The 27508-nt window shown below is 40.9% G+C and overlaps 1 protein-coding gene across 1 annotated transcript in view; it reads left to right on the top strand.

The window, feature by feature from the left end:
• The window catches only part of CBL (Cbl proto-oncogene), a 53834-nt gene that overhangs the window by 13325 nt on the left and 13001 nt on the right, over positions 1-27508 (top strand). Inside the window, exons 3-9 of the mRNA XM_084611963.1 lie at positions 17804-17950; positions 19560-19716; positions 21747-21868; positions 22525-22662; positions 23672-23759; positions 24343-24474; positions 25689-25892. Coding sequence (XP_084468089.1) covers positions 17804-17950; positions 19560-19716; positions 21747-21868; positions 22525-22662; positions 23672-23759; positions 24343-24474; positions 25689-25892 — 988 coding nt within the window. The remainder of the gene's footprint in view (positions 1-17803; positions 17951-19559; positions 19717-21746; positions 21869-22524; positions 22663-23671; positions 23760-24342; positions 24475-25688; positions 25893-27508) is intronic.

Here is a 27508-nt window from a genome sequence, read left to right as displayed (position 1 = left end):
GCAAGAAGCATTTGTCACCATGGATTAACTGTGTAAACTGTATTTTAATTAAAATTGGCCTTTGGGTCTTTTGCTGGAGTTTTCTATCTTGCTGGAAAACCTTTTGGGACACTGACAACCTGTGAACCCAATGTAAGGCTGTAAACCGCTCTGCAGTGTAGTGAACTGCAGGAACGCTTTAATGTAAGGTTAATTTTAAACCTTTTGTTAAGAGCTTTTTTTATTGGAAACTAGCTTGCTTTGGGCTCCTGTGCCATCACAAATGACCTTGCCCAGATCAATCCACCTCCAGTACTAGGCTCAGAAGTGGTACAGTACTGAACATGCACTAAAGTACACTAACCTGTTGATTGTTTCAGGATTCTGATCATCATTCTGAGCAGATGCCAACTGACAGGCGACATCAATTGTTTAAGTCCAAAATTTTAGTCACAAGAATTGATCTTCTGACTTCTGTTCCTCAGATAGTTCCATAGCACTGACATGAGAGAAGCAAAGAAGGAAAAAAAATATAACTGTTTAGAGTTAAAACAAAAATGCCTATTTCAACTAATATTCAAAGCATGTTAATTGACAAGATGGTACAAACCAGTGCTTTTGCAGTCAGTTTTACCGTCTGCCAGATGGGATCTGACTAGCAGTCCCTCTAGAGTTCTGCTTCTGAAGGATTGACAATCAAACACTACATCCACAGAAGTGAAAATTTTTGGCCTGTCAGAACTGGTAAGCATGCTGGTGTAACTAAATCACAGCCCTGCTACTTTCACCTTCTCCTTCCCTACTCTCCATCCATCTCTCAACCCAGAAAGACGTAGTCACCCTTGTGTGGATTAAGCAGTTTTCCTCCGACTACACTTTAGGCATGTTTTAGCCAGTGGGCAGTCATGAGCTTGGTAGCTCTCTCACTCGTCCCATATTTATTCAATGGATAAAAAGGCACGATTGGTTAGAATAGTCTATAACGTATGAATGATTCAGGCACTAACTCAGGATATCACATGTGTACAGAATATGGATTCTCTGGTTCAGATGGGAATGCTTTTAGATGTGCTTGTTGAACCCTCTGTTTTCAGCACTGTGCCCATCAGGCCAGTTACTGTGTTCTAGCTTGCTGTAAGGTGTCATTTAGGAACTGATTACTGTAAATTTTGGAAATCAACCACAAAATCATAGGAGATTTAAGGTAAATTGGTTGTGCTTTAAAAATAAGCTGAGCTCCCCCAATTGTTCTAGAAGTTTGTCATCAGCTGTTTTAGAACAAGCCAGGAACCCTGAACAAGAGTCTGGCATTCAGTTGAACTTCCGTTATGAGGTAGCATTATATACATCCTCTTGGCAAGGAAAGATGTTTCTTATTTTGCTCTTTCTTTGTTTGTTTGCCCCGGCCAGTTAGAACATGTTTGAAAACATTCTGTTTTTTCCTATCATTCAGCCTATTAAATGTTATTGCTTTCCATATTCTCCTTTACCCTGGTTTGCATGTTTCCTGTAGTGCTCAATTTAAACATTTACCTTTCTTCCCATCTTCTGAATTTAGCAATCACTTTGTTTCCTTCCCCAAAATTTCTCATGGTTTAGAACAAATGAAGTATTTGGACATTTGCATAACTCGTGTGCAAACTGTGCATGTGTCCCTTTCCAATAAATGCAACACCGAGTGGCAAATGACAAAATAAATCACTCTTTTTGATAAGATAACTAGGTTTCTTTAAATCTTTCTGAATTCAAACTATTTTTGATCTCCAAACCAAGGAACAGGGTTCCCCCCAAGCAGCTTAAAATGATCCCCAATGAATTCTTCCAAGAGCTGGATTGAGGCAGAAATGAAGAGAGCCTGTCTGGTTGTTCATGTGCCATTCAGTAGAGTTACAGTGGCTACAGATGTGTGCTGCGTTATGACTTGATGCACATCGAGGAGTGTAATGTTTGGCTTTCTTGGGCAGATTGGCATTTTCTTTTTAGTTTGTTAGACCTTTCGCTGACACTCTACAGAGCAACTTCATTGTGTGTCATCTAGCGTGGAGTCACTTTGCATTTCATGGTACACTGTACAACATATGATGCTTACACCAGAGTTGTGTAGAACCAGAATATGGCTGCCAATTGTTAAGTGTTTACTGTAAAATGAAAACTTGGCTCAGTTTAAAATGTAGTAGCAGGAAGTGAGATTAAATTTACATTTTAAGGGTTTAGAAAATTAAGTTTCAAAGATCAGAGCACGAATCTTTGATGTATTTATTATATCTAACTTTTTTCTTTGATGCACCTGTTCCTCTGTTGTGTTCAGGAAATTATAATAGACTTGTAGAAACACTCGGTTTAAGGGATGGTGGCTGAAAGTCTGGGCTCCATTAGATGTGATCAGAAAATCAATCAAATGGAATTTAACCTTTGTATGCTATATACTAACAATTGTTATGCAGAAAGTATCCTCCTAGGGTGGCTAAAACCAAGGTGAGGTTTAGCTGACTTCCAGTGCTCAGTGTTCATAGCACTTGCTTTTCCTAGGACTGTAACGGCTGTTTTGTAGCTTGCAGCAATGTGGTTTGGTATAAAGTGCTTCAGTGGAAATTGTTGTTGGTTTCCATAAACTGTTATACAGTATTTATATATTTGGTGTTGTTTTTTTAACTCAGCTATTTCGTTCTGACATCTTAAAGATGTCATCTAAATTCTGCTTCAATTTACATGTCTGTTTAAAGATTACAGCAAAGTCATGGCTGCTTTTTAAACTATGCAAGCACTACTTAACTGTGGTATGTACAAAGCCGTGAATATTTTTGAATTGGCACTGATCATGGAAGCAATGAACAATAGTTTGTGCTTCAATTTAGAAATGAGAAGTCCCTAAGTACGCTTTTAATCTTATGGGGATGTTGCATCTCTTATGCATATAGAAAAGGAGTACTTGTGGCACCTTAGAGACTAACCAATTTATTAGAGCATAAGCTTTCGTGAGCTACAGCTCACTTCCTCACTTATGCATATAGTCAATCAGTTGTGGGAAGTGAGGCCTGTGTGGGTTAAGTTTGAACTTGCTACTCAGGAACCAGGTTTCTAAATACAGATTATGTATTTGGGAGTTCAGTAAAACATAATTGCAGTATCTGCTGGCCCCTGATTTTGAAAACCACTAGTGTTTAAAGGTTTACTTATTCTGGATTTTTTGGTCATACTATGCCCATGAGAAAATAAGGGTGGATTGCTAGATTCTTGTGGTTAATATTTGTTCTTTGTGTTCTGACCAACAAAAAGTTCCCCGGGATGGGAGTTGATCATTTTTTAGAAAAAAGTCAGTTCCTATTCTGTCTGAATATACAATATCTCCTGATCATAGATGGGGGGGAAGATGGAGTCTGGTGGGGGGCATTTCAGTTATAGTGCATCATTTTGTGGAATGGCATACTTTTCTGATTATATTTGTTTTCATTAGCACTCCCAAACAAAAAGGCAGAGCTTAATCCAAAAATTGGAAAGAGAGTATTGGGTGAAATGTACTGTACAAGTAAAGTGATCACAAGGTGACTGTCCACAATTTAATACATTTCTAAAAATTTAGACTGTCCCAGGTACCCCACAGTCTTGCTGTAATCAGCATGTTAGTCTCATGTTTCACCGTAGAAGAGGGTCTCCATAAGGGATTTGAGTGCAACAGGCTTTGTGGCTGAGTTCAGAAAGGTTGTTCTGTGCATTGAGGGCATGTGGAAGAAAACTCAGATGCTTTTAGGAGAGGCAACTCCGTGAGGTATCAAGGTTTGTATAATTGGATCAGAAGAGGTAAGGGCGATGTGAAGAGAGAGATCTGCAGATAAGTAGGGATGGGCAGGGTCCTGAAAGCAGCACCCAAGGAGCTTAAACTTAACATGGTAGAGAGTGAGAAGCCAGTACTGAGATTCAGAGTGTGGAGTGTAGATCAGAATCAAGCAAAGAAGATAATTTTTAGAAGTTTTATTTTGTGTGGACCGAAGCGGGTCCATTGGGGTGACAAGGAGGCCAAAACGGTGGAAAAGGAGTTTGAATGAGAATTCTAGTTGTAGGGGTAGAAGGAAAAAGGCCATATCAGTTGTGCCATCTTGCAATGTGTTTTCCCCTATGTCCTTACTAGATCTCAGCCCTTCTTTTTTGTGTGTGGAATCCTCTTGTAGTGATTGTGTTTGAAACAGACTGAATTGTGTAATGAACACCTAGTGGGTTGCAAGTTATATATCTGGACATATGGGACCCAGGAGAGTAAAGAAAGGTGGCGTATGGTACATCTGTGTTATTAACAACTTTAACCCTGAATGCCTAATTTGGATACACGATAGCAAATGTACTGCTTCTGTGGGGCTAGACAAGCATGGAAACACACACCAAAACATTCATGTTCCTTTTTATTTGGAAGGTGGGAACCAAAAAAAGTGCATTTCCTGCAGCAATGCAAGGTTTAGTGGTTCCAGTTAATCTAATACAATAGTACCTCTTCTTGGCAATGCTGAACTTGCCCAACTGTTCATGGTATAGTTTTAACTCACCTTAACTGCAGTTCATGTTGGAATGCTTTTATTTTTATCACAGGTTTCAGAGTAACAGCCGTGTTAGTCTGTACTCGCAAAAAGAAAAGGCGTGCTTGTGGCACCTTAGAGACTAACCAATTTATTTGCATCCGATGAAGTGAGCTGTAGCTCACGAAAGCTCATGCTCAAATAAATTGGTTAGTCTCTAAGGTGCCACAAATACTCCTTTATTTTTATCACAGAAAGTTACAGGTACCTGCTGTAGAAATGAAAGCGATAGTTTACACAAGAGTTGCGATTCATAAACTCACCTGGCTGTGTAAGCTAGAGATGTCTCTTAACGAACTGTCTTTTTGCAGTTATCTAATATCTTGCTTGGTGGAGAATATAGGAAAGGCAAATAATTTACCCATCCATAAATGTAGATATGAAGTGTCTCAATTTGCTGGGTATTAACATTCTCTCTAAGTAGTGGGAATAGGCTCTGCTTCTATCCTCCGAATCGGTTGGTAGGACAGTCCACTGCTGATAGAATTTCCATTTTATCTTTTTAAACAAAATTCAGCCTTCAAACCTTGTATAATACAAGTGCTACCGAGGCACAGCTGTGGCACTGTAGTGTAGACGGAAGGGGGTTTTCCATCGCGGTAGTAAATCCACCCCTTCAAGAGGCGATAGGTTGACAAAAAATCTTCCTCTGACCTAGCAGTGCTTGTACCAGGAATTAAGTCAGTTTAACTGCATCTCTCAAGGGTTGACCTAAGCTTTAGGTGTAGACCAGACCATAGTCTCTTAGTGGCTGAGGATGGAGATATATATATAGGCTCTGTAGTGAAAGGGAGGGTTAGAAGTTGAAAAGGAGGCAGTGTGGTGGAAGGGAAGCGTTAGAAGTTGAGAAAGCAACTGTAGATAAGGTGTTAAATGACACAAGTATTGTTTGCTTGATTTTTGCTATTTGCACAGGTAGGCTATATAGCAGTGGTTCTCAAATTTTTGTATTGGTGACCCCTTTCAAATAGCAGGCCTGTGTGTGCAACAACGCCCCCCCCGGCCCCCTTATAAATTAAAAACACTTTTTTACATGTTTACCATTATAAATGCTGGAGGCAAAGCAGGCTTTGGGGTGGAAGCTGACAGCTCGCGACCCCCCATGTAATAACCTCATGACCCCCTGGGGGGTCCTGACCCCCATTTTGAGAACCCAAGTGCTCACGAAAGCTTATGCTCAAATAGATTTGTTAGTCTCTAAGGTGCCACAAGTACTCCTTTTCTTTTTGTGAATAGAGACTAACACGGCTGCTGCTCTGAAACCTTGCTATATAGTTAAGGTACATTAACTAAAAAAACCCCTGCTTTTCTGTGTGAGAATATATATTGATAGATTATGTGCCGAGGATGCTAAAATTCTCTGAATTTAACATCAAGTTGCTGACTTGAGAAATTGGAACATGTTTAATTGTCATGCTATCTGACAGCAAGACTTAGTGATGCTGCCTCAGTAGGATTTCATACTCTAGCCTTGCTCCAGGGTATAGAATTACTTATCCATGCAGGAAGAAAGCTGTAGATATTTACTGTCTTTTATAAAGGAGAGTACTTACATGTGTCTAAAAGAGGAAGGAAACAGATCCCACAGAAAGATATAAAAAAGCTTGGTTTGTTTGCTTTAAACCATTGATTCTTAAATTCTGACCCACAAAATGTCCAACAAGAAAACTTCTTACTGGACCAACAGACATGTCTCCTAACACTCAGGGGGAAAGGGAAAGAAATGAGGGGAAAAAACACCTAGTGAATGAGGTGCAAAAGAGCCTTCCTTCTGTCACTTCCTTCTGATGCAGCTAACACTTCAAAAAGAAAGAAAAGGGGAGAAAAAGAAAACCCACAACACTACAATACTTGTGGAGCCTACATCTGCATTTAAATGAGAACATCTTGAAGACAAGAGCAGGCTCAAAGGCTGTCCACAAGAAAGGTTTCCTTGCCAAGCTGCGGCATATAAGCCCTAATTGCCTGCTTGCAAGGAGAAACCATTACCATTTAAATTTCTGGGGGGAAATATGAATCTGTTCCTTACATTTGGGCTTTAATAGAGAGATTAGGTGTTGAATTTCATAGTCAAAACTGTAACCAGTTACAGCTATTACCAATGTAATAGCATAAACTTTCATTATTTTCACTTTCCTCCCATTATAAATAACATTTTCGTGCAGATGCAATTCTATAAATGAAATTGAGCTTTTGGATTCTTGCACAGTAATAAATGGATGGGATTTTGATCTCTGGGTGTGTTTCCTCTGTGTATCTGAGTCTAAAATAAGTTTTTTAGGAAATTAGTTTACCTCATGGACTTTAGTTTTATGGCTGGCACTGCAGAAGCAATCATCCAGTTGATCACAGATCATTGGTTAAAATGTTGATCAATTTCTTGGGGTTTGAACCTGTGCAGTTAGCTGTCTGACATCTGTGTTTTGTACATCTTAACTTCTTGTGTGAGGCATTGTCACGTTTTGGATTGTGCTGTTTGACATCAGATTGTGCCTTTGCTAAAGGAAGATTACTTCAGCCTGATAGGATGCTGCTGAAAAATTGGCTGAGTTCATGAAAGGTGGTAAGCTAAACTAGAACAGCTCCGTTCTAATATTTTGAAACACTACCTTGTGACCTATAGAACAAGTTCATGAACCTGCAGACATTTTGCTTTCTTCATGAAATGGGGATAAGGTTGCATTTTCAGTTAGTGTACCACTGACTTGGCTGTGTGATTCATTGACCACTGGCTGTCTCTAAAAAGCGTGGCTAGAAGTATAGTGGTGGTGTTGGCAGAGTTTTTTTGGAAACAGCACTATGAACAAAAATGGATTGTTGTTTCCAAACCTAGTGTAGGGGGAGGACTGCAGGTTGACACAGGCGCTAGGTTTCTGTGCCATCTGGATTCTTTGTTTTCAGGTCTTCAGAGATTTCCATTCAAAGACATAAAGTAGATTTAAATTCTTTGGGAATTTTTATCCCTGTAGCAAAATGTTTTGCCTTCACTTGTTTGACAAGATTTAAGAAAAGGGAATGAATGGAGGTTTTAAGAGTGGAGATGGGCAAAGAAACTTTTCAATGAAAGGATGACACTTGCATCCCTCAGGCAGTCTGTTAATGGTATCGTGCATGAACGAGGAGATTCTACCCATCCTCAAGTTCAAGGGAGGGCAGAAAAGATTGAGGATCTGGAGAAGCTTTGGGCAGGAATAGGAGAACCCTATTTGAATTAAAAGTGGAGGGGTCTGGGTGGGGAGGGAGAAGGTGATCCAGAATTGATTTTAGCTTTAATGACTTATTGCACTGTAACACATAGTCACTAATACTCCATTGTGGTATGGTTCCGACTGTAATCCAGAGGGTAAGTGGTCTAAGATAGGTATATTGAGGAGTGGTGCTGTTAAGAGATAATACAAGCGTCAGAGGTCAAGTCTTGCTATTATATTTCAGAGATCGCCATAAAGGAATACATTTGTTAACAAGATATACTATTGTCCTTTATCCTTGCAAATCCTCTGAGGAAGTGTAGAACTCCCTAGCCTAGTCTCTGATTAAGTCATTTTAAACCCTGCCTCTTCAGCACTTCATAATTAAGCATTTTAAATATCCAAATCCAGCAGAAATGAACTGGTGATATATTTTTTTCTCTTCACCATAGAAAGAGCAAAGTGGCCTGTTAAAAGTGATCTGAACATCAGGATCAGAAAGTCCGGAGCTGAGCTTGTTATTCCAGGCAAAGCCAACACAATGTTGTGGTTAGAATACTGGGTTGTTCAGGAGTTATTAAAAGCTGATGTCCTGTGTAGGCTCCAGATATCTCATGTCCTTATGCATAAACATAACATGTGAGCCAAAATTGTCCCACCTCCATTGTTTTACAGTATTTTGTGTGTAATATGTTAAGTGATTTGTTGCCCTGTACCCCAATAGATAGTTGCATTTCAGTGTTGCTGTTTACACAGTTTCTTGGATTGCTTTAGGAGACTGAATCGAAAGGGTGCATGCATGTATCGGGATAAATGTATTTAATATTCATTTCTGTAGAAAGTTTATTTCATAGCACATATGTAAAATTAAAGGCATTAGCCTATTTAAGCGTCTGTAGTCTTTTGAAACACAACTTAGGAAGCTATAATTAAATGCTCAGTGGGGCTGTCCGTAGCTTTTATTTTTGAGTGCTTTTTTTCCAACCGCACTAGAACGCATGTATTGTAGGTGTTAAGGTTTTGAATGCTGCGCGTGAAGACAAAGCTTTGAACTAGTAAACAGTCACTTTTTAGCCAAGGACCTGCAATTAAATTAAGATTCTTTATAGCTATGGAAATTGGTGGCCACAATGAAAAGGGGGTTGTATAAAAAGAGAATAGAAATAGCTAGTGTTACACTTGTTAAATGTCCCCCCTTACAGTCTTGTCCGGCACAAAAAAGGAGCGTGTGACGAGAAGGAACAAATGCAAAACAAATTGTTACTAACTGCTTTCTGTAAGTGTACAAAGAATGGAACAATGAATATTCCACTTTTAATGTATCTTTTGTAAAAACTTTACAAGAAAGCAGGGAGGGTGTTTTGACCTATGCCTTTTCTTGATAGCAGCCCTATTGCATCTAATTAACGTGCCAGATTCCTTTTTCCCATTGGAGCCTTAATGAATCAGTCCACAAAATCAGTGCAACGCCTGCCGACTCCTTCAAAATAGTATAACGTGGGCATCTATTCTGCCGGTTCTAAGGCTATGGATACACCACGAGGCTTTTAGCAACATGGCTGTGCCGCTACAGCCATGCTGCTCAAAGGCACGCAGTGTAGCGGCTGTTTGTCGGCAGGAGAGCTCGCTTCTGCCGACAAAAAAACTTCCACCCCCCACGAGCGGCAGCAGCTTTGTCACTCCTGCTGGCAAAGCGCTGTTCCCACCGGTGCTTTTTGTCGCCAAAACTTTGGTCCTGTGGGGGTGGTTTTTTGTTTTTTGTTTTTAACACCCCTGAATGACAAAAGTTTTGCCGGGAAAGTGCCAGTGTAGGTGAAGTGGGCTGTAGCTCACAAAAGCTCATGCTCAAATAAATTGGTTCGTCTCTAAGGTGCCACAAGTCCTCCTTTTCTTATTACTCTGGGAGGTGACTTCTGCTGTTGAGTCAGTAGTAGTTAAATGGAATGTCATTCACTTCCTGTGCTGGAAGCTTTCTCGAAAGTAGTTCAGTTGTATCTATTTTTAAAACTGATTACTGTGTGCAGAGGACTCTGAAGCTGCCACTGAGTTATAAATGTCATCTCAGGATCTCTTTAAGCATTCCTACTCAGTATTTGTGTGTAAGGGTCAGTTATATTAACACTAAGAGCACAGTTGTTGGCTGACATAGTGCTAGGAAATGGCATACTGCTATTCTTCCTGGAATTCTGTGCAGCCGTTTATCTGAGTCTGACTGACTATTAGTATCTGGCATATAAGCTTTAAAATATGACAGGGTATGGGTTATGTGATAGCTTTCCTTTTTGATGGCATTTGTAAAGTGTATTTCACACTCTTGCATGTTAGAGGATTAAAGAACGTAATTTCAAATGTTTGAATCCTTAAATTGTCAAACTATCAACTTGCAACACAGCTTAATTCCTAAAAAAAATTCTGGACTAACTGTTCTATACGTGTCCAAACATATTAGGGTCTTGAACCCACAAGTGTTAACAGAGGACTGGAAGTTAGGGAGACGTCAATTCTATTTTTCTCCTTGTGTAACTTGAGTTGCGTCAATTAGCCTCGGTGTGCCTCAGTTTTCCCCAGCTATAAAAGGGCAACACTGACCTCATTTGGGTGCTGTGAAGCTCAGCTGATACAATTGGGGGCTTTTTAAAAAAATGCTGGGATCCTCTGATAAGTTTCTGTAATTGCAAAGTATTTATTAAACATTTGGGGAGAAAGCTGAGTTTTACTACTATAAATCTTCAATACTCTGTTCCTGTCACAGGAAAATCCAGTTTCGTCATAATTTTTCTGTAAAGAGTAGCTTTCTCTCAAGCTATGGCAGATCAAAGCAGTCAGCTGACCCATTAACTATGACTGCTTACAATTGCTGTGCGTGAAGTTAAGCACAACAGAGTATGAGTTAACGTCACATGTAGGCAGTGTTTACAGCACCCAAAAAGATAAGAGTACTTTTGGATGTAGCAGTTCTAAATTTGAGTGTGTGCTGCTGCATACCCATATTACTTGTTGAGACTTCTTTGTATAAATGCCATCTAGTGTTTATTGTGTGGTGCTGATCTAAGTCCCTTGAGAACTACCGGGTTTCTTGCAGTACTTGCCAGAAGTACCTCATACTCTGGAGGAATGAACATGCAATTAGGAATTGGAAAGAGTTGTGATTGTACTTGACCACTAACTTGCTGCATGGCCTTTGCCAGGTCACTTCATCTCTGCCTCAGCTTTCCCATCTGTAAAATGGGAACAACACCTCCTTGTCTCACAGGTTTATTGAGGATAAGTTAACTCTTAGTTATTTGGACATGTAAAGTGCTGAATAAATTCTTACCAAAGAGCTGCTTAAGCAAAACTGTGAAGGAGCAGGCAAGAACTTCTCAACCAGTGAAGTAATTACCAATGAACTTGAACATCACATATTCTTCTATGGAAGCAGAGAAAATGTCACACATTCAAGACATCATTCAGTACTTGCAAAGCAGTATTTCAAAACTGAGCAGGAGCAGCTGGGCTGCAAGAAGCTGTTTAAAATACACGTCTTCAGTAATATTGGGAAATAGCACAATGACTGCCAAGTGCTGTTACCTTTTTATTTGGCTAAATGTTCTTCTGGTTTTCTAGCCATCCTTTTTGATGATGGACTCTTGTATTGTGTAAACAAAATGCTTGCAGGAAGGAAATCAACTAGATGGGCTGTCCCCAGTATATGTATCCGAGTCTTCCTCAATATAAATAAGGAGCCTATAAATCTTTGTTTTAGAATTGCATCAGGTTTTTTTCAAGCTCCTTTGTTGCCTTTAAAAATACATTAAAGAACTTAGTATTTAGAGATCAGACTCTTCCAGCATTTTGTCAGGCTTCTTTTCTTCACTTTTCATTAGAGTAAAAAAGTGAATTCTTCTCAAATCTCATTTCTTCTTTTCTGGAGCTTTTTCACAAATGAACTTTGCTCATTGCTTCTAATTTGTTGTCATTAGCCACCTATCCAGGTCATGTCCCTTTTTAATGGTCCACTTAAAATATTAAGCCTCCCCTTTCCCTTTCAGTTCTGCGTAGTCAGGAGTTGTACAATAACTTGTTTTTATTCCTCACAAGTGTTTCCCTCCAGAGAACCCCACGCTCGGGTCAGAATTACTGACTTAAGATCTCTGCCAGCCTCAAACTTTGCTGCCAATTTCATGAAATTACTTTAAAGAGAATTCTACACTAAAATTGGTTGTAGTTATGATGTTAATCAGGTTACTTTTAGTTTAGATTTTATTTGACAGCCAACATTGTCCTGTAATTACATATTCAGTTTTTATGTGAACTTGAACATTGCCACATGTAAAAATGCGTGCTGTTTATTGAAGCTGCTCAACTTAGTAAGTATTGTAATGTCCCTTGGTGGGTACTCAGAGTGTAATTTTCAGAGGTGGTGAGCACTCTCAACCCCAGTGTGTATCAATGGAGGCTGCAGATGCTTAAGCACCTCTGAAAATCAGGCTGTAAGCAACTGTTAAGTCTACAAGAAAATTTCAAAAAGGAGAAATGAAGAGCTCTGACATTGGCTAACCTTATGCTGCATCCTTTAACTCCTTTCATGCTGCAGGAACTCTGGTGCACTTTCAATGGAATAAGCTTCCCAGGATGATCGTATTGTATGCACACTTCAAACTATAATAGCATTATAGCTGTGCGTCGCAGTGAGAACTATATAAATCCTCCTCTGGAACAGTCTTTCTGTGCAGACTGCTGCACACGAAACATAATGTTACACCAGTGCCAGGCTCTTGTTAGCACTGAAGGAGTATTGGAAGAAAGTAGCAAGATGATAGTGTGACCTTAGTTTTAGGAAGGCTTTTATAAATGCAGTTTATGAACTGCAGCAGTCATTGGCTATTTGTGCAAAGAGGTGGGTTTTTTGTAACCCGGTGGAATTTAAATAAGCAAAAAATGTAACTTAAAAAACCACTGAGATTAAAGTCTGCCTCTACTATTGACTGTTCTGCAAGACTGAGCTCTTACAGTGGAAAAGTGCTTTCATCCAACAAACAGGAAACCGGAAAGGAACAGCCTGCTGCAGGTCAGAGGGGACCAACATCAGAAAACCAAACTGGGAGAAGCTGAGGCCCATAAGGAGGCCACACTGAAGGATTTCAGTAGGATTGGAAGTACTTGATTGACCTGTTGACTTCCTGTGAGACCCGGGGAGCAGAAATAATCATTAAGTGGGAAGGAAGTAGCATAACCATAGGGGATGGGGAGGAGAAGGAGAATCAAGCAAAGTATCTGTTCGGTCTTGAAAAACCTTCCATGGGGCTTAAAATTGGCTCAGCACATATTAATTGTCTGACTTACTCAGTTATCTGGTCACACTGTATTTCACTATGCTATTTCTTTTTAGTCTCTCTACAAAAGTTACTTGAGGCTTGCTCCTTGGGGGACTGGACAGTATTCAAGGGAACAAAACTAAAAGCACAATTCACACTGCAACTACCCAGTCTGCATTTAGTAATACTTAAGTGTAATTGTATGTATTATTAAACTATCTTTAAACATTCTGTTCATACCTAAAGAATGGAGGCTCCAGGCTACAGCTGCAGAAGTTTATTAGCTAATAAAGTACTTGGACTTTTTTAGTAAGTGCAGAAGTCGTTAGTTCTTTGAACCTTTCTTCTTTCCATCTCTAGATTGCTTAATTTCCCAGCAGTCAACTGTTCTCTGTCTCTCTGTCTGTATAAAATCTCACTAACAGAAGTGTGGTGTCCTATCCAAATTGCAGACACTTCAGTTTGAACCTGATGGTAACCACTGAACAGAAGCATCATGCAAATTTTACTTCTGAAGCTTAGTTTTTACGGTTGCAACTGAATCTACTACAAGTAGTGGAGAGATCTGACTTCTGCAATGTTTGCAGTCTTAGGGTGCTGTTTTCTAAAATGCATAACTCAGTGAGATACCTAAATCCCATTGACTTTCAATGGGATTTCTACACGTTAGTTGCTTAGGAGCTTTTGAAAATTTTACTCTTTATCAGTAGAACCCAAGTTGCCACTGTCATTTCCAGTTGTTTTGGATGAATATTTACTATTTGATTTTGTTTTGAAGCAGCAGTGAGGGTGAGAGTTGTCAGTGTTACCAATACTAAAAACAAGTTACAACCATAACCTTGATATGCCATAAACAGCTAACATATATTTGCTAACATGTATTTGGGCTGTTATTTCTTTACAAAGGTGATGTAGCTTTTAATTTTTCTGTTAATTTGTGTAATTGCAAAGCACTGGCAGTTGATATATTTCAGCAGTTGGTCACCACGTATCAAAGAATGGTAAGTTTCCGTAGGCTCTTCAGAGAAGCTGTAAGAAGGGCTCCCCCTCCCTTCTTTCATTTTGATGATTTAAGTGATGCTTGTCTGAAAATGGCAATAACTTGGACTGCAGCTGAAGTTATAAATCCGTAGACCTTGGTAGAATTGTTTTGGAAACAATTTGTAGATCAGCATTTGAGAGTAGAATTGAAAAGTGTTGAAACTTAACTTTATTCAGCTCCAAGGCCTTTTGGTTATTCACCCCTAAGCCTGTCAGGATACTGTGTTCCTTTTCAAACATTCATAACCCTGCCTGCCAGCCATAGTCGTTGGGGACATTAACTTTCCCCCAACCCTTCATAAACTACAGTGTGTATGTCCTGAATCATACTTATGAACTGTGCTGCTTTAGTAGCAGAAATCTAGTGTTACCAAGCTAGCTCAGCTAATCACCTTGCTCAACTTCATGGTGTTACTTTTCTGGAAACTCTTTCCATCAGTGACGTGCAGCGAGGTGAGATACCACTTTTCCTGTTACGATTTACACTTCAACTTTACAAGAAGGTTCTCTGCATTTGCTGATGGTTTGAATTAGTTTGGTTACTTCTTCCATGTTAGGCTGTTGGAGAAACAAACGTATCGTTGGTTCAGTCCTTCACTTTCCATTTGCTTTTATTTATTCAGTTGGTTACATGCTCTTCTTCTGTAGCAACTAGGTGTATCCTCGATAAAATGCAGATTCACACTGAACAGTATAAGCATCCCTTTCCTCCACACGCTGCTCCTATGTATGATGTGAACCGATACATGTCTTTAATCATGCATTTGCTTGATCAAAAAGATGCTGTGTACCATCTGATGAAGATCAGTAAACTCAGTGGGTAGTCGGAGGGAACAAGTTGCATGGCTGGGGCCCCTTAACTCATTATGTCCCATGTCTATTAGTCAATGTGTTTTTAGGGTCTGTCAACAAAAGAACTCGTCGTGATTGTTAGTAGAGATCCAAATCCCAAACCACACTGTTCTTTATGGACTCAAACCAAGTCCCATTGCCCCTGGTAGCATATAGGAAGGCATCTAGTTTACGGAGTCCAGCTATACTTGGTTCTTCTGGGCTGCTGTAGAAAGCATGAAAACTTTTGTAGGAGTATAGTTTTTTACCCAATGGAAATGAGGACATTTTCCAAAAGCACCTGATTGGCTTAGAAGCTTATGTCCCAGCCACCTGCGTTACTTTGGTGCTTCTGAAAATTTTATACTTTGTGGGGGCTGTGAAGTACTTTTCACTATCCTTTTGAGTACTTGTAACCTAATATTTTTACCGTTTCATGTATGTTGTTGAATGTAGTGTGTGAAGCTCTCAAACAGCTGAAAGGAGAAACACATTGCATTAAAAATAAACCTTCCGAACTTTTCTTTGTATCACTGAACATTTGTAATTTGATTTCAATTAAATGAAACTTCCACTATTTACTTTGTTCCAAACATGATTCAGTTAGTGAGTAGTACCTCATCAGCTAATATCTTTATGCACTGCCACAACATTTGACTTTCACTGACAATTTTCCTTCCTTAGAAATGCTGCCAGTAAAATTCTTGCTTTTGCAGAGGCAGCCCAGCTTTCTAAAAATGCAAAGTTGAGTTACTGATGCTGCTGAATGTTAATGTAAGTTCCCTGCACTTGCCATGCCTTCTGAAATCATACTGCACTACTAAAGCAAGATACACACACTAATAGTCTTGGCTTTAATAAGTGACTCTATAGTCCCCTCTAATTGTAGGCTTGTTCAGGTATCCTTTACCCAACCTCTGTACAATAAAGAAAACTGTACAAAGACTTGCAGCATCTAGAACCATATGATCAGTGTGTTTGTGCTACTTTAACATAAATCTTGGATGCTGTAATAGGTCTAAATAAGACTGTAAAATTGTGAGACTACTATTAGAGAGAGCTGCTTCCTGCAGAGCACCTGAGTGCACCTTCCAGCTGGTACTTTGTGTTCAGCCTGAGCATCTGCTGGGCTCACACCTGATAAAAAGTGGGAGAGAGCAGATGCCTTTAATCCCAAACTAGCATGTTCCATACATGTGCCAAAGAACTCCATTAGCAAAGGCAGAACATGAAATGATTAGGAATGAGAACAGGACAAAGTGCCAAAAAATGACACTTCCAAATAGGGGCTCAAAATTTTGACTTTTTATGGCTATGTGGAATGTGAAATACTCTTTCCAGACTTTACAAAACTCTAAAATATTGGGGATTTAAAAAAACAGGTGAGTGACTATGGGGGTAATAAAGTGAGCATAGACTAGCTCCAGTTTGGGTTTGAATTCTGGGAATATTAGAGGAAAAGAAAACTCTAACTCATGTGTTTTAAATGGTCTCATTCTACATTTTGGGGCACAGGTCTATGGAGAAGTGTTTGCAAATGGTAATAGAAGGGGAAGTGAAGAAGTAACTGGCTCTCTTGATGGGCTGAAGCTGGAGTCCAGTTCTGAAGTGAGTCAGGATGGCAGAGCTTGCACTTGAATGAGCTTATTTCACCGAGGAGGGCAACATGAGCAGAATGGGGACATCTGGCTGAAAACTATAGTTCCAGTTTAGAGACCGCAGATGGCATCTTTCACAGAACTAATCAAAACCATGAGTATTCAAAATCAGTGAAGAAATAGCAGGTGCATCCAGTGTACATCCAAACTAACACTGCATTCAGGGATGTATTGCCCTACAATAGTGTCCTTAAAGATAACATGTTTAAAAAATGATTCCATGTGAGTGAATCCCCTTCCCACTGTGGTTCAATAGTCAAGGCATTTTTAGTGCTGAGGTGAGGGAGCTTGTTAGGCCACCTACTGTGGCCATTGAGCAGGCTCTGCAGCTCTTCTGCTGCTGAAACCCACTGATCGCTAGCAATCTGCCTAAATTGTCTTTAGAAAAAGCATTAATTGAAGCAGCACTCTCCCTGTTCCACTTGACACCAGCATTCATGCCAGTAGTTCTTTACCATCTCCCATATGGAGAGGGACAGAAACTACTGGACTACCCCCATTCCTAGTCTGCAGCTCTGTCCTTCCCAACACCCAGTGGTGGTGGGGAGGAGGAAGAGAAAAGGAGCCTTCCCACATAAAGGTGAGGGTGAGGAAAGAGAGCAAATAAACACCCCTTCCAGCCAGAGCCATCTCTCTTACGTTTCTATCATGCCATCACTGTCAGTTTCATCTAGGCTCTTGCTCTCAGCCAGGAAGAGTGTTATTTTGACTCCTTTGGAGGAGAGGGTGTGCTCTCCTATAAGACTTATGACTTTGGGGGTAAGGGAGGAACTAGGCTGTGCCTTAGTTTAGTTTTGCCTAACTAAAAAGTGGTGTCCCTTACAGGCAGCATGGTGTAAGGACTTGAGCATGAGACATGAAGTCAAAACCTCTTGAATTCTAATCCTGCTCTGCCACCTGACTTGCTATGTAGCCTTGAGCAAGTCTCTTAACCTCTCTCCTAACTACAAAACAAAGCTTAAAATATTCCCCACCTCAGAATGGTAGTGAGGGTTAGTTAATTAGTCTATGTGTATCCAGCACTTCCAGAATGTAAATCTCTTTAAGTGGTATGTGTTGGACAAAATGTGCTGAGAACTATAAATGTATGTTTGAAAAATGCTCCCAATGGGGGATTTTTCAGTTGGGGGATAGTTTCTGGATTTCTTCAAGCTATTTCTGAATCTGGCTGACTTGCCCACAAACAGTGTAAAGTCACATTTTTCTTTTTAAAAAGAAACTTCTGCCTTTGTAATCTCTTGCAGGCGTAACCTGACAAAATTGTCCCTGATATTCAGCCATATGCTGGCAGAACTGAAAGGCATTTTCCCAAGTGGCCTCTTCCAAGGAGATACGTTCCGGATCACCAAGGCAGATGCTGCAGAGTTCTGGAGAAAAGCTTTTGGGGAAAAGTAAGTTTCTAAATGTGCTTAATATAAGAGATGTATTGTTTTTTTAAATGTTACTTCTGCTTTATGGAGTATGATGATCTTTTGTCAAATTAATCATAAAATTAGTGATGGGAAAGACCTATTAGATCATCTAGTTTATTCTCCAAGGTCCAGTGCAGGATTGTTCCCTATGTTATATTTTTCCAGTTCCTTGTCCAGTCTTTATTTAAATATGTCAAGTAATGGGTCTTTCCCCACATTCTGTGGGGGATTATTTTACTGTTACGAAGTTTCCCTGGACATTCAGCTTCAACTTTCCTTTTCTTAATTAATCCCATAACTTCCAGCCATCCTAAATAATTCCTCTTCCTGCCTGCAAATGGTTATCGTGCTCCCCACATTAGTTGTCTGCTAGCCAGGCTGTTCATATTAAGTTATTTTAGCTTTTCCTTTAGTTAGTCTTTCCAGTCTCCTAATCCCTTTTTTTCTCTAATAATATTTAGCATTTGTGTATTGCTTGTCTTGCTCAGTTTGCATAATGGTCAAGTTAAGATGGAATAAAGGAGAAACTTAAGTGCAATGTATATTTAGGTACAGGCCAATGAAATGTCAGATTTATTTTTTTAAATCTAATAAAACACTGAATGTATTAATTTTAGAAATGTACTCCACTATATTAGAGGAGAAGGTTTACTGGAATGGGACAATGACTTCTGACTAAACAAGACACACCATGTAAACAGTGTAATTAGTACATCACAGATACTAAATGAATATATTAACAGTTAGGAGTCAAAAAATGAAACCAGTTGGACTTGACCAAGAGATAGGAGCCTGAAGATTGGTAAGCTCTTTTCAGGGATCTTTTTATAGACTTCCACTATATATTTCAAAAGGGAAAAACGCTCAATTATATAGAAAGTTCAGGTTCTGGTCTCCAGCATGTAGGAAGGCATCTAGTTTATGGAGTCCAGCTATACTTGGTTCTTCTGGCCTGCTATGGAAAGCACAAAAACTTTTGTAGGAGTATATTTTTTTACCCAATGGAAATGAGGAAATTTTTCAAAAGCACCTGAGTGGCTTAGAAGGTTAAGTCCCAGGCATGTGAGTTACTTTGGTGCTTTTGAAAATTTTATTCAGGCAAATCATCTCTCTAGATAGCTGTGTGCTGTCATTTGACTGTCTTGGTCTCTGCTCCAGGGAGACTTAAATTAACTCTTCCTGTGCCTGCTGCTGAAAGATGAAATGGATCAAATTATGACAGCAAGTGCTGTAGATGCTGTTTTTCAGTGTGAACTGTTGGCTGCACAGGCGTTAATGGGATGGGGGAAAGAGAGATCAGAGCTGGGCTTGCAATTCCAACATTTTACTTTTTGCAGAGTAGTGAATTGAAAGATGGCTGGTTTGCTGCTGCTTGCTGGTGATGCAGGGAAGTTTCTCCCTCATGCTTGACATGAGTAATTTTCTCTCTGAGTTCAGTTGGATTTGTCTTTCTTTCCTTTTCTAATTGGGGGTGCCTGTGTGTACACATCTGTATATATCATATATAGAGTGTGACACTATGGCATTGCATGATGATGTTTCTAAGCTCCTTTCACACTTGCGGATTTTTCCCCTCCTCCCCTGCCAGGACTATTGTCCCATGGAAGACCTTCCGCCAGGCCTTGCATGAGGTGCATCCAATCAGTTCAGGACTAGAGGCCATGGCTCTGAAGTCGACTATTGACTTGACATGCAATGACTACATTTCAGTGTTTGAATTTGATATCTTTACCCGACTCTTTCAGGTAAGGGCAGAGGAACGTGAGTCACTTGAAACACTTTGGAAATATATGTAGCCTACTGCTTAGATAGACCTTTACACTAGGCCTTAAATAGTAAAATAACACTGTTAATACTAATAAGACTTTTCTTTTCCCCCCATATATATAAATGAAAATATAAAAATATTTTTAAGATTTAGAACTCTGCTGTTCGGTAGCACTGTGTGATATTTCTTGCCAAAGGGGAGAAAAAGGCCTTCTAAAAATAAATCGTAATTGTAGCACACTTTCAATATCCCTCCCCGAATCAATTTTTCCCACTTTAAAGGTCAGTTTTAAAACTGAGGTTATGATAAACTTCTGTGAGCCAGGAAATGTGAAGCTCACTCAATCAGTCCATCCCTAACTCTCCCTTGTGCCCTTTTATTGTTGGATATTTTTTCTGTGAGGGCGTATTTAGGTTGGAATGACAATATAGAACTTCAGATTTCCTGGCTTTTGAGTTGCCACAACCAAAATGTTATATAAACATATCGTGTTTTCTATATAAAATAAACATCTCTGTTGTTGAATGGAATCAATATTAATTTTGGGTGAAAACCTAAAATAAATCTGTGTCATCAGTAGTACTTGGATAAAGAATGCAGCTTCTGATGGGGCAATTGGATATTTACAAGTACAAACACTTACTACTTGGGCTCTGACTTGCCTTTTTCCCCCATGTGATAGGGTGGGTTGTAATTAAGATGTGTTTAGCTGAAAATTCCCATATGCAGGGTTGTAGTGCGGCTGGTCAAATTGTGTACTTCTCTCTACTCTAGTATGTGAAGAGTGGTTTAGGAGGAGTTATAGTTATGAGTATTGTAAACTGCTATGCTTAGTCTCTTGACTTTGTGTGCATTAATAACAACAGCACTTAGCATTTGTACATTGCTTTATCCAGTCACAGCATTGTACAGACAATATTCTCACCACACCCTTGTGAGATTAGGTCATTAGGTATCGCTCTCCATATTTCACAGACAGAGAAACTGAGACAGAAGTTAAGTCACTTTCTTGAGGCCATGCAGCATGTCAGTGACAGAGCCGAGTCATAGTTTCTGGTTTGTAATCCTTCGCTTAATCTTCTGAATTACTCGTCTCTATCCCTGTCTCACCTCTCAGTTTCCCCAGAATGGTGTGAGTGGTAGCCATTCCTAGGCTGCCTTCCTTGTGAGCAGAATGACTTATCCCTTGGTATTTGTTAAGTGTATTGACTGGGATTTCTGTCCCAGTGGTGTTTGACTACTAAATTGATAAATGTCTCACTTTGTGGTTTCTTCCCCCCTTTTTTTCTACCTGGTAAACATTCTGATTTATCCATTCTTCCTCACCTTTAAGGTTGCCTATCCTTCCATCTATCTAAAGGGGATACAGAAAGTGTTCTTTGATTTTGTGTTTTGGTCCAGTTGCTAGTTGAACAGAGTACACCGAGTTGCATAGTTTTGTTTCTGTGAGCGCTAGTAGATAACAGTAATATTTATACCTCATTCTTCTCCCCCAGGGATGGCCACCAATCATAGCCTTGCACTGGCAGACTATAACACTGTTATCTCCAAGCTTTGCGATACTTTTTGTTGCTCCATCACCTTACGGGCAAGTCCACTGTAGCCTCTCTGATTGAATTATCACAGAGGTGTGGCGGAAATGGATTCTTGGGATGCCAAGACTTAGCTAAGGAAATTTTTCCTGTGTAGTTAAGGGGAAAGGGCCAATGTCTCTACAACTGAAACACCTCGCTATCTACGTTTCTGGCTTTCACTGCTTCCTTTTTGTTGCTGCTACACTTTGCATGTTGGTATGGTTTGTCACCATCCTGTTGCTATTTTGTGTTGTCTCCAGGGGGTGATACTCAAATCCTAATGCTGCTTGATTGTAAATAAGTTTTAGCCCCTACAATGGAATAAGAACTCCAGTTTATTGAAGAACTGACCTCTTTGGATTAAGGACAATCATGTGCATGGGTACATCTTGGAAGTGCATGGTTAATGGTATTTCTTTTGTTGTTTCTTTAGCCGTGGTCCTCTTTGCTCAGGAACTGGAATAGCCTAGCAGTGACTCATCCTGGTTACATGGCATTTCTAACTTATGATGAGGTGAAAGCTCGGCTTCAGAAATTCATTCACAAACCTGGCAGGTTAGTGCTTGGTAGCAGTTGCCTTTTTGAGGACTCTTGCTAACTCCTCTAGTTAGTTACTTTTGCAGCACCTGCTGTGTCAGAGGAGGGTCGGTCTGACAGAGGGGCCTTACTCGGTGTTTTGCTGGTTGCTGTTACCGTGCGCTGTGGCAGGGGAGGAGATTACTGCCTCTCACCTCTGGAGACCACTGGTTGCATGCTACTTTTAAAAATAAAAGGAGTAGAATGTACTTGTGTACTTTAAGACCTTAGTCTCTAAGGTGCCACAAGTACTCCTTTCCTTTTTGCGAATACAGACTAACACGGCTGCTACTCTGAAACTTTTAAAAATGGAAACCTTGTATAATCTTTTAAAAAACTTAATTTGAAACAGCAAGTGAGTGTGAGGACACTCATCCTTATTGCTGTGGATTCTGTGTTTAATTGTGCGTGCGCGCACACACGAGTTTTTAGATGCTTCACTTGTATCAGACTGCAGGGTTCTCCCTTTGCGCTACAAGTGAGCAAAGTGGTAAAAGCTGGTAGAAATCCTCCAGCTACTTCAGCTTGTCTTTATCTTTCATCTTGAGATAGCTAGACAGAGGCTACCTACTTGGTTCTTAACGTTTTCTTGGCTGATCCAACCAAAACGAATTTCTGTTTTTGTCTCTTTTCAGTTACATATTCCGATTGAGCTGTACGCGACTCGGTCAGTGGGCCATCGGTTACGTCACTGCAGATGGGAACATTCTCCAGACTATCCCCCACAACAAACCTCTTTTTCAAGCACTGATAGATGGCTTCAGGGAAGGCTTGTAAGTAACTTTGCATCAGCCTGTCACCTGTTGTGCTCTTTCAGTCTGCGGTGAGTGTACAATGCATCCTGTTGCTGTGGCCCCTATGATTTACTGGCCTTAATCCCACCACTAGTTAATGTACCTTTAGAAATGAGTGGGCTGATAGAACGTACCTATCACGTTTCAGTCTCGTGTCATTCTGGCTGGTGGTATGTGCAGCATTTTGCAGCAGCCATGCAGCTGATAGGGATATTGTGCAGGTGAGCATTACGCAGTCCGTCCTCTTTATTTACACCCTGAATCAGCAAAGCACTTGTAAACCTATTAGTTGTCCTGTTGAGGTCGATGGAACTGCTCACAAGCTTGATTGTTTTACTGAACTGCGTTCTAAAAGAGGGAGTTTGACTCTCAAGAATGTTCATAGAGAGAGCCATTTTTTTCATTGCTTGTCTCTACTCCCAATGCCACTGTTGAAGGTACATGTCTGGTTTGTAGTTTCCTGTCAATGTAGTCTCTTCTTCCATTTGACCCTATACTGATGTCACAGAAATTAGGATTATGAGTTATGACCTCAGTTTTCTTTATTCGGGTGTTATAGTTTCATCATTAAGACATCACTGCAGGGTGGGTCATATAAGAAGAGAAGATTGGGGGCTGAGAGTGCCTTTTATTAAAAAAAAAAAAACAGAATAATTTGATCATTGGCAAAAGGGAAACCATGAAAACAGACTTCCTGTTTGCGTATTGATAAATGTGGTATATTAGGGGGCTTTCTCTGGTTTGAAAGTTCCTTTTCAAACCAAAGCACCTTGGATTCCCAAAGAACTGAGATGCTCAGTCTTTACGTGGAAAAGTGCCCCTATGAGGTGATCCCAAGCTGAACCTACAGGTAGGTTTTTCTTTTGCTGAGTGATCAGTGTTCAAGTATAGTTGTCCTCTGCATTTTTAAAAAGAGATTTAAAAAGGGATTTTAGAAAGAAAGGAAGGTGCCTTTCTTTAAATCTTATGTTATGTTTACTTGTTGTAGTTATTTATTTCCTGATGGTCGGAATCAAAATCCTGACCTGACCGGTTTGTGTGAGCCTACACCTCAGGACCACATTAAAGTTACACAGGTGAGCAAGAGGGCTCTGTCCTGTCAAACTAGCACCACTTCTCTCCATTTTCTGGCCTCCTCATCTGCTTAATACACTGGTTCCTTGTGTATGAAGCAGCTGTATCAGGTCTTGTAAGAGACACAAAAATCTTTGAATGGTTGGGTTGGGGAAGACGGATTGAAAACATCAAACAAAACTTCATCTCTGTCTAGGGCTGATAAGTTTTGGGTTCCTTGTTTAGAGTAATATGATAGTGCTGGCAGAAGGACACACTAACTCCTATATCGTCTTTTATCCCTGACCTATGTGACCTTAAGTTGAACTTGAAGCTCTATACTGGAAGGCTTCTAGGCTCCTTTAGGATAGCTTCAAGTCCATTTTTTTTCCCAGAGATTGACAGAAGCATTGCTTACGGAAGTCTCTAGCACATAAAATTGCAATGTAACCTTTGCAAGTGTCTGTTTCTGTTGAGCTGTGGTTTGATGCTGTGATTTTATGATTTTTTTTCTCTGTGTGAATATTGGGGTGGATTTCTTGTAGTTACGACTAATGAGGCACGTTATATTCCAGAGTGAATTATCTCTGTTTTCCTTCCCTCAAGGAACAATATGAATTGTACTGCGAGATGGGCTCCACGTTCCAGCTGTGTAAAATTTGTGCAGAAAATGACAAGGACGTGAAAATTGAGCCATGTGGCCACCTGATGTGCACTTCCTGTCTCACTGCATGGCAGGTAAGGAATTGCCCCATTTGTGCACTCTTTCAGAGTGAAGTTGGTCTGTCTTTGGGCTGGGGTGATGTATCTTTTCCTTCCTTCCTTCTCAAACTGTTTAGATCAGGGGTGGGCAAACTTTTTGGCCCGAGGGCCACACTGGGGTTGCGAAAGAGTACGGAGGGCCAGGTAGGGAAGGCTGTGCCTACACAAACAGCCTGGCCCCCCGCTCCCATCCGCTCCCTCCAACTTCCTGCCCCGGACTGCCCCCCTCAGAACCCCCAACCCATCCAACAACCCTCCCCCCCACTTCTTGTCCCCTGACCGCCCCCTCCCGGGACCCCTGCCCCTAACCGCCCCCTGGGACCCCACCCCGTATCCAACCCCCGCTCCCTGTCCCCTGATTGCCCTGACCCCTAGCCACACCCCTGTGACTCGCACTCCCAACCCTCCCTGTTTCCTGTCCCCTAACTGCCCCCCTGAACCTCCGCCCCATCCAACTGCCCTCTGCTCCCTGACTGCCCCCCCCGGGTCCCCCCCTCGCCCCCTTACCATGCTGCTCAGAGCAGCAGGAGCACGCCGCCCGGCCAGAGCCAGCTGCGCTCCCTGCGCTGCCTGGTAGGAGCGGTGGGCCAGAGCGCTGCCCGCATGGCGGCTGCGGGGGAGGGGCCGGAGGTGAGCCTCCCCGGCCGGGAGCTCAGGGGCCAGATGTGGCCCGCGGGCTGCAGTTTGCCCACCTCTGGTCTAGATCCTTATGGGTACCGACAATTTGGTGGTGGAGCTGAAAGCATAGTGTGAAATTCATATCAATACATCTATTGTGCCTTGCTCCAACCGCAAAATAATAAAGGATGCTAGAGTGTTGTCCCCACAGGATGCAGACTTTGGACTCTGTGTTCAAAACTGGTTCTACTCACTAGACTCTCCTACCTTTTCTTCATTGTTGGTGCCCTAGCAGCTACTTTCTTGCCTTAAGAATAGTGTGTGTGGGAGGGAGGGCTTTTTAAAAACCTGTTTTTTTTTGTTTTACTCCAAATGATAAGGATCATGCTGTATTTATAGTGCAGTCTTAATTCCTGTTTCACTCCTTCCCTCCACCAAAATACACCTAAATAAAACCAAATAAAAAGATGATACTAAACTCCTTTGTCTGATAAGTTACTGTCCATTTTACTTGTTTTCATAACAGCCGTTGTTTTAATAGGTTTCTTCCCATTTCCCCCCACCCCCTTCAGGAATCGGAAGGTCAGGGCTGTCCTTTCTGCCGTTGTGAAATCAAAGGCACAGAGCCCATTGTAGTCGACCCATTTGATCCCAGAGGAGGAGGAGGATTATTGCGGCAATGTGCAGAGGGAGCTCCCTCCCCAAACTATGATGATGATGAAGATGACAGAGCAGATGATTCCCTCTTCATGATGAAAGAATTGGCCGGTGCTAAGGTAAAGGCCCCATTAGGCACATGCTGCTGGATGTGGCAATAGACACAGAGTAAGCTGGTTTGAGTCTTGTTGACTATGCACATTGGAGGTGTTGAGCCCCAGAATAGAAACTGCCCTCTGTATTTCCAGGTTGCGGTTGGTACAGAGATGGTAAGTTCCATACTATTGAAACTTACCAGTTCAGTCAGGCGATATTGTTCTACATACCAGAATCTCTGATATTGTATATATTGTCCTGGAAGGTGGGTCTTTGTCCAAGCCATTAGCAGGGTGACATAATTCATCTACTGAAATACAAGACCTATATTTCTAATACTTCTCTGCGTGCTGAGCGATGCTGCTTTTGATTTATGATCTGTAATCAGCCTTATCAGCAGAAAGTCATTTTCCTCAGTGCTGAGTATAAGCAACCAGCTAGAGAAGAAGTTTTTCCAAGGGGCTGATGACTGAACTAAGTAGAGGGCAGTCTGATTGCTGAGGAAGTCAATTGGACTGTCATCTTTGAATATGTTGTCTGATTAATCTGTGTAATAAAGGTCTGATGACTGCCTTCCATCAATGCCGCTTCCTGCCAGGGAAATGTGTGCAAGTAAGGCATTCTTTATGAATCACTGCACAGTGGGTTTTTTTTTTCTGTTGGCTTATTGCTGCCACTTGCCCATCACCAGTTAGTTGTTCTGGTGCCTAGGGAAAAAGATTTTGAATCAGACTTTTTTTTAAATAGTTAGTTCCACTTTATATAAAATAGGGCCTTCTAATTAAGAATTCTCTGTTCAGATTTAATGATAATCTGCATTGATTCATCCCTGTTATAAATTCTTTTGTAGTCAGCAGTTGAAGTTCCAGGCCACCGTCTTGGAGATGAGTGCTATGCAGCTTGGCATTTCTTGGGGTCAGGATACAGTTCCCTTGACATGACCTGACTTCCATTGTGGTTTGCAGTAGGCAAGTGCTCTGGATGTGCCAGCACCAGATACTTACAAATTCTGTCAAGCTGTTCAAAGTTACCATGCTCTAGTCTGTATCATAAAGCAACTCTTATAAAGATAAGGAAAAAAGGAGTGACTGTTCTGATTTGTCAGGTGGTGAAACAGTTATCCAAGGACAAGAAGGAAGGTTTTGACACCGCTCCTGGTGCACGCTAATGATTGCTGTAAGTGCCGTGCCGTCCCATCATGGCAAAGGGACAACTTGCACACCTCTATAATATAACTCTGCTCACTGTGCTCTGCCATTAATGTAGTGGAGCATGCCCTCTGATGGTGAAAAGAAAATATGCCTACTGCAAATCCAGTACCAGTATTAAAGAATAGTTGGTCCAACCAAACAATTTATCAGCATTTTAGAGCGAGGTTTTTAGGTATGTGCTCATGTGGCTGAGTGCCAGAGTTGGGCCTGTTGGTGATTCACAAGGTTGGTTTCAGGCAAATGCTGCAGTGCTATGAAACAAACATGACCTCGTGTTGCATGCTCGGTGTTAATGTAGTAATTTCATTACAAGCTGCAGCAAGGTAAGGTGAGGTGCAGAACTTGAAGGCAAGAGGGGCGTGGTGCTTTAGATAGGATGTCTTCTCTACAGTTTGGCTCTTTGTTCATTTTCTTTATTTTCTCTTTCC

Source organism: Lepidochelys olivacea (genome assembly GCF_965140295.1).
Source record: "Lepidochelys olivacea isolate rLepOli2 genome assembly, chromosome: 22".
Classification (NCBI taxonomy): Eukaryota; Metazoa; Chordata; order Testudines; family Cheloniidae; genus Lepidochelys; species Lepidochelys olivacea.
The sequence above is the reverse complement of the archived record's forward strand: the minus strand, read 5'-3'. Positions and strand labels throughout refer to the sequence as shown.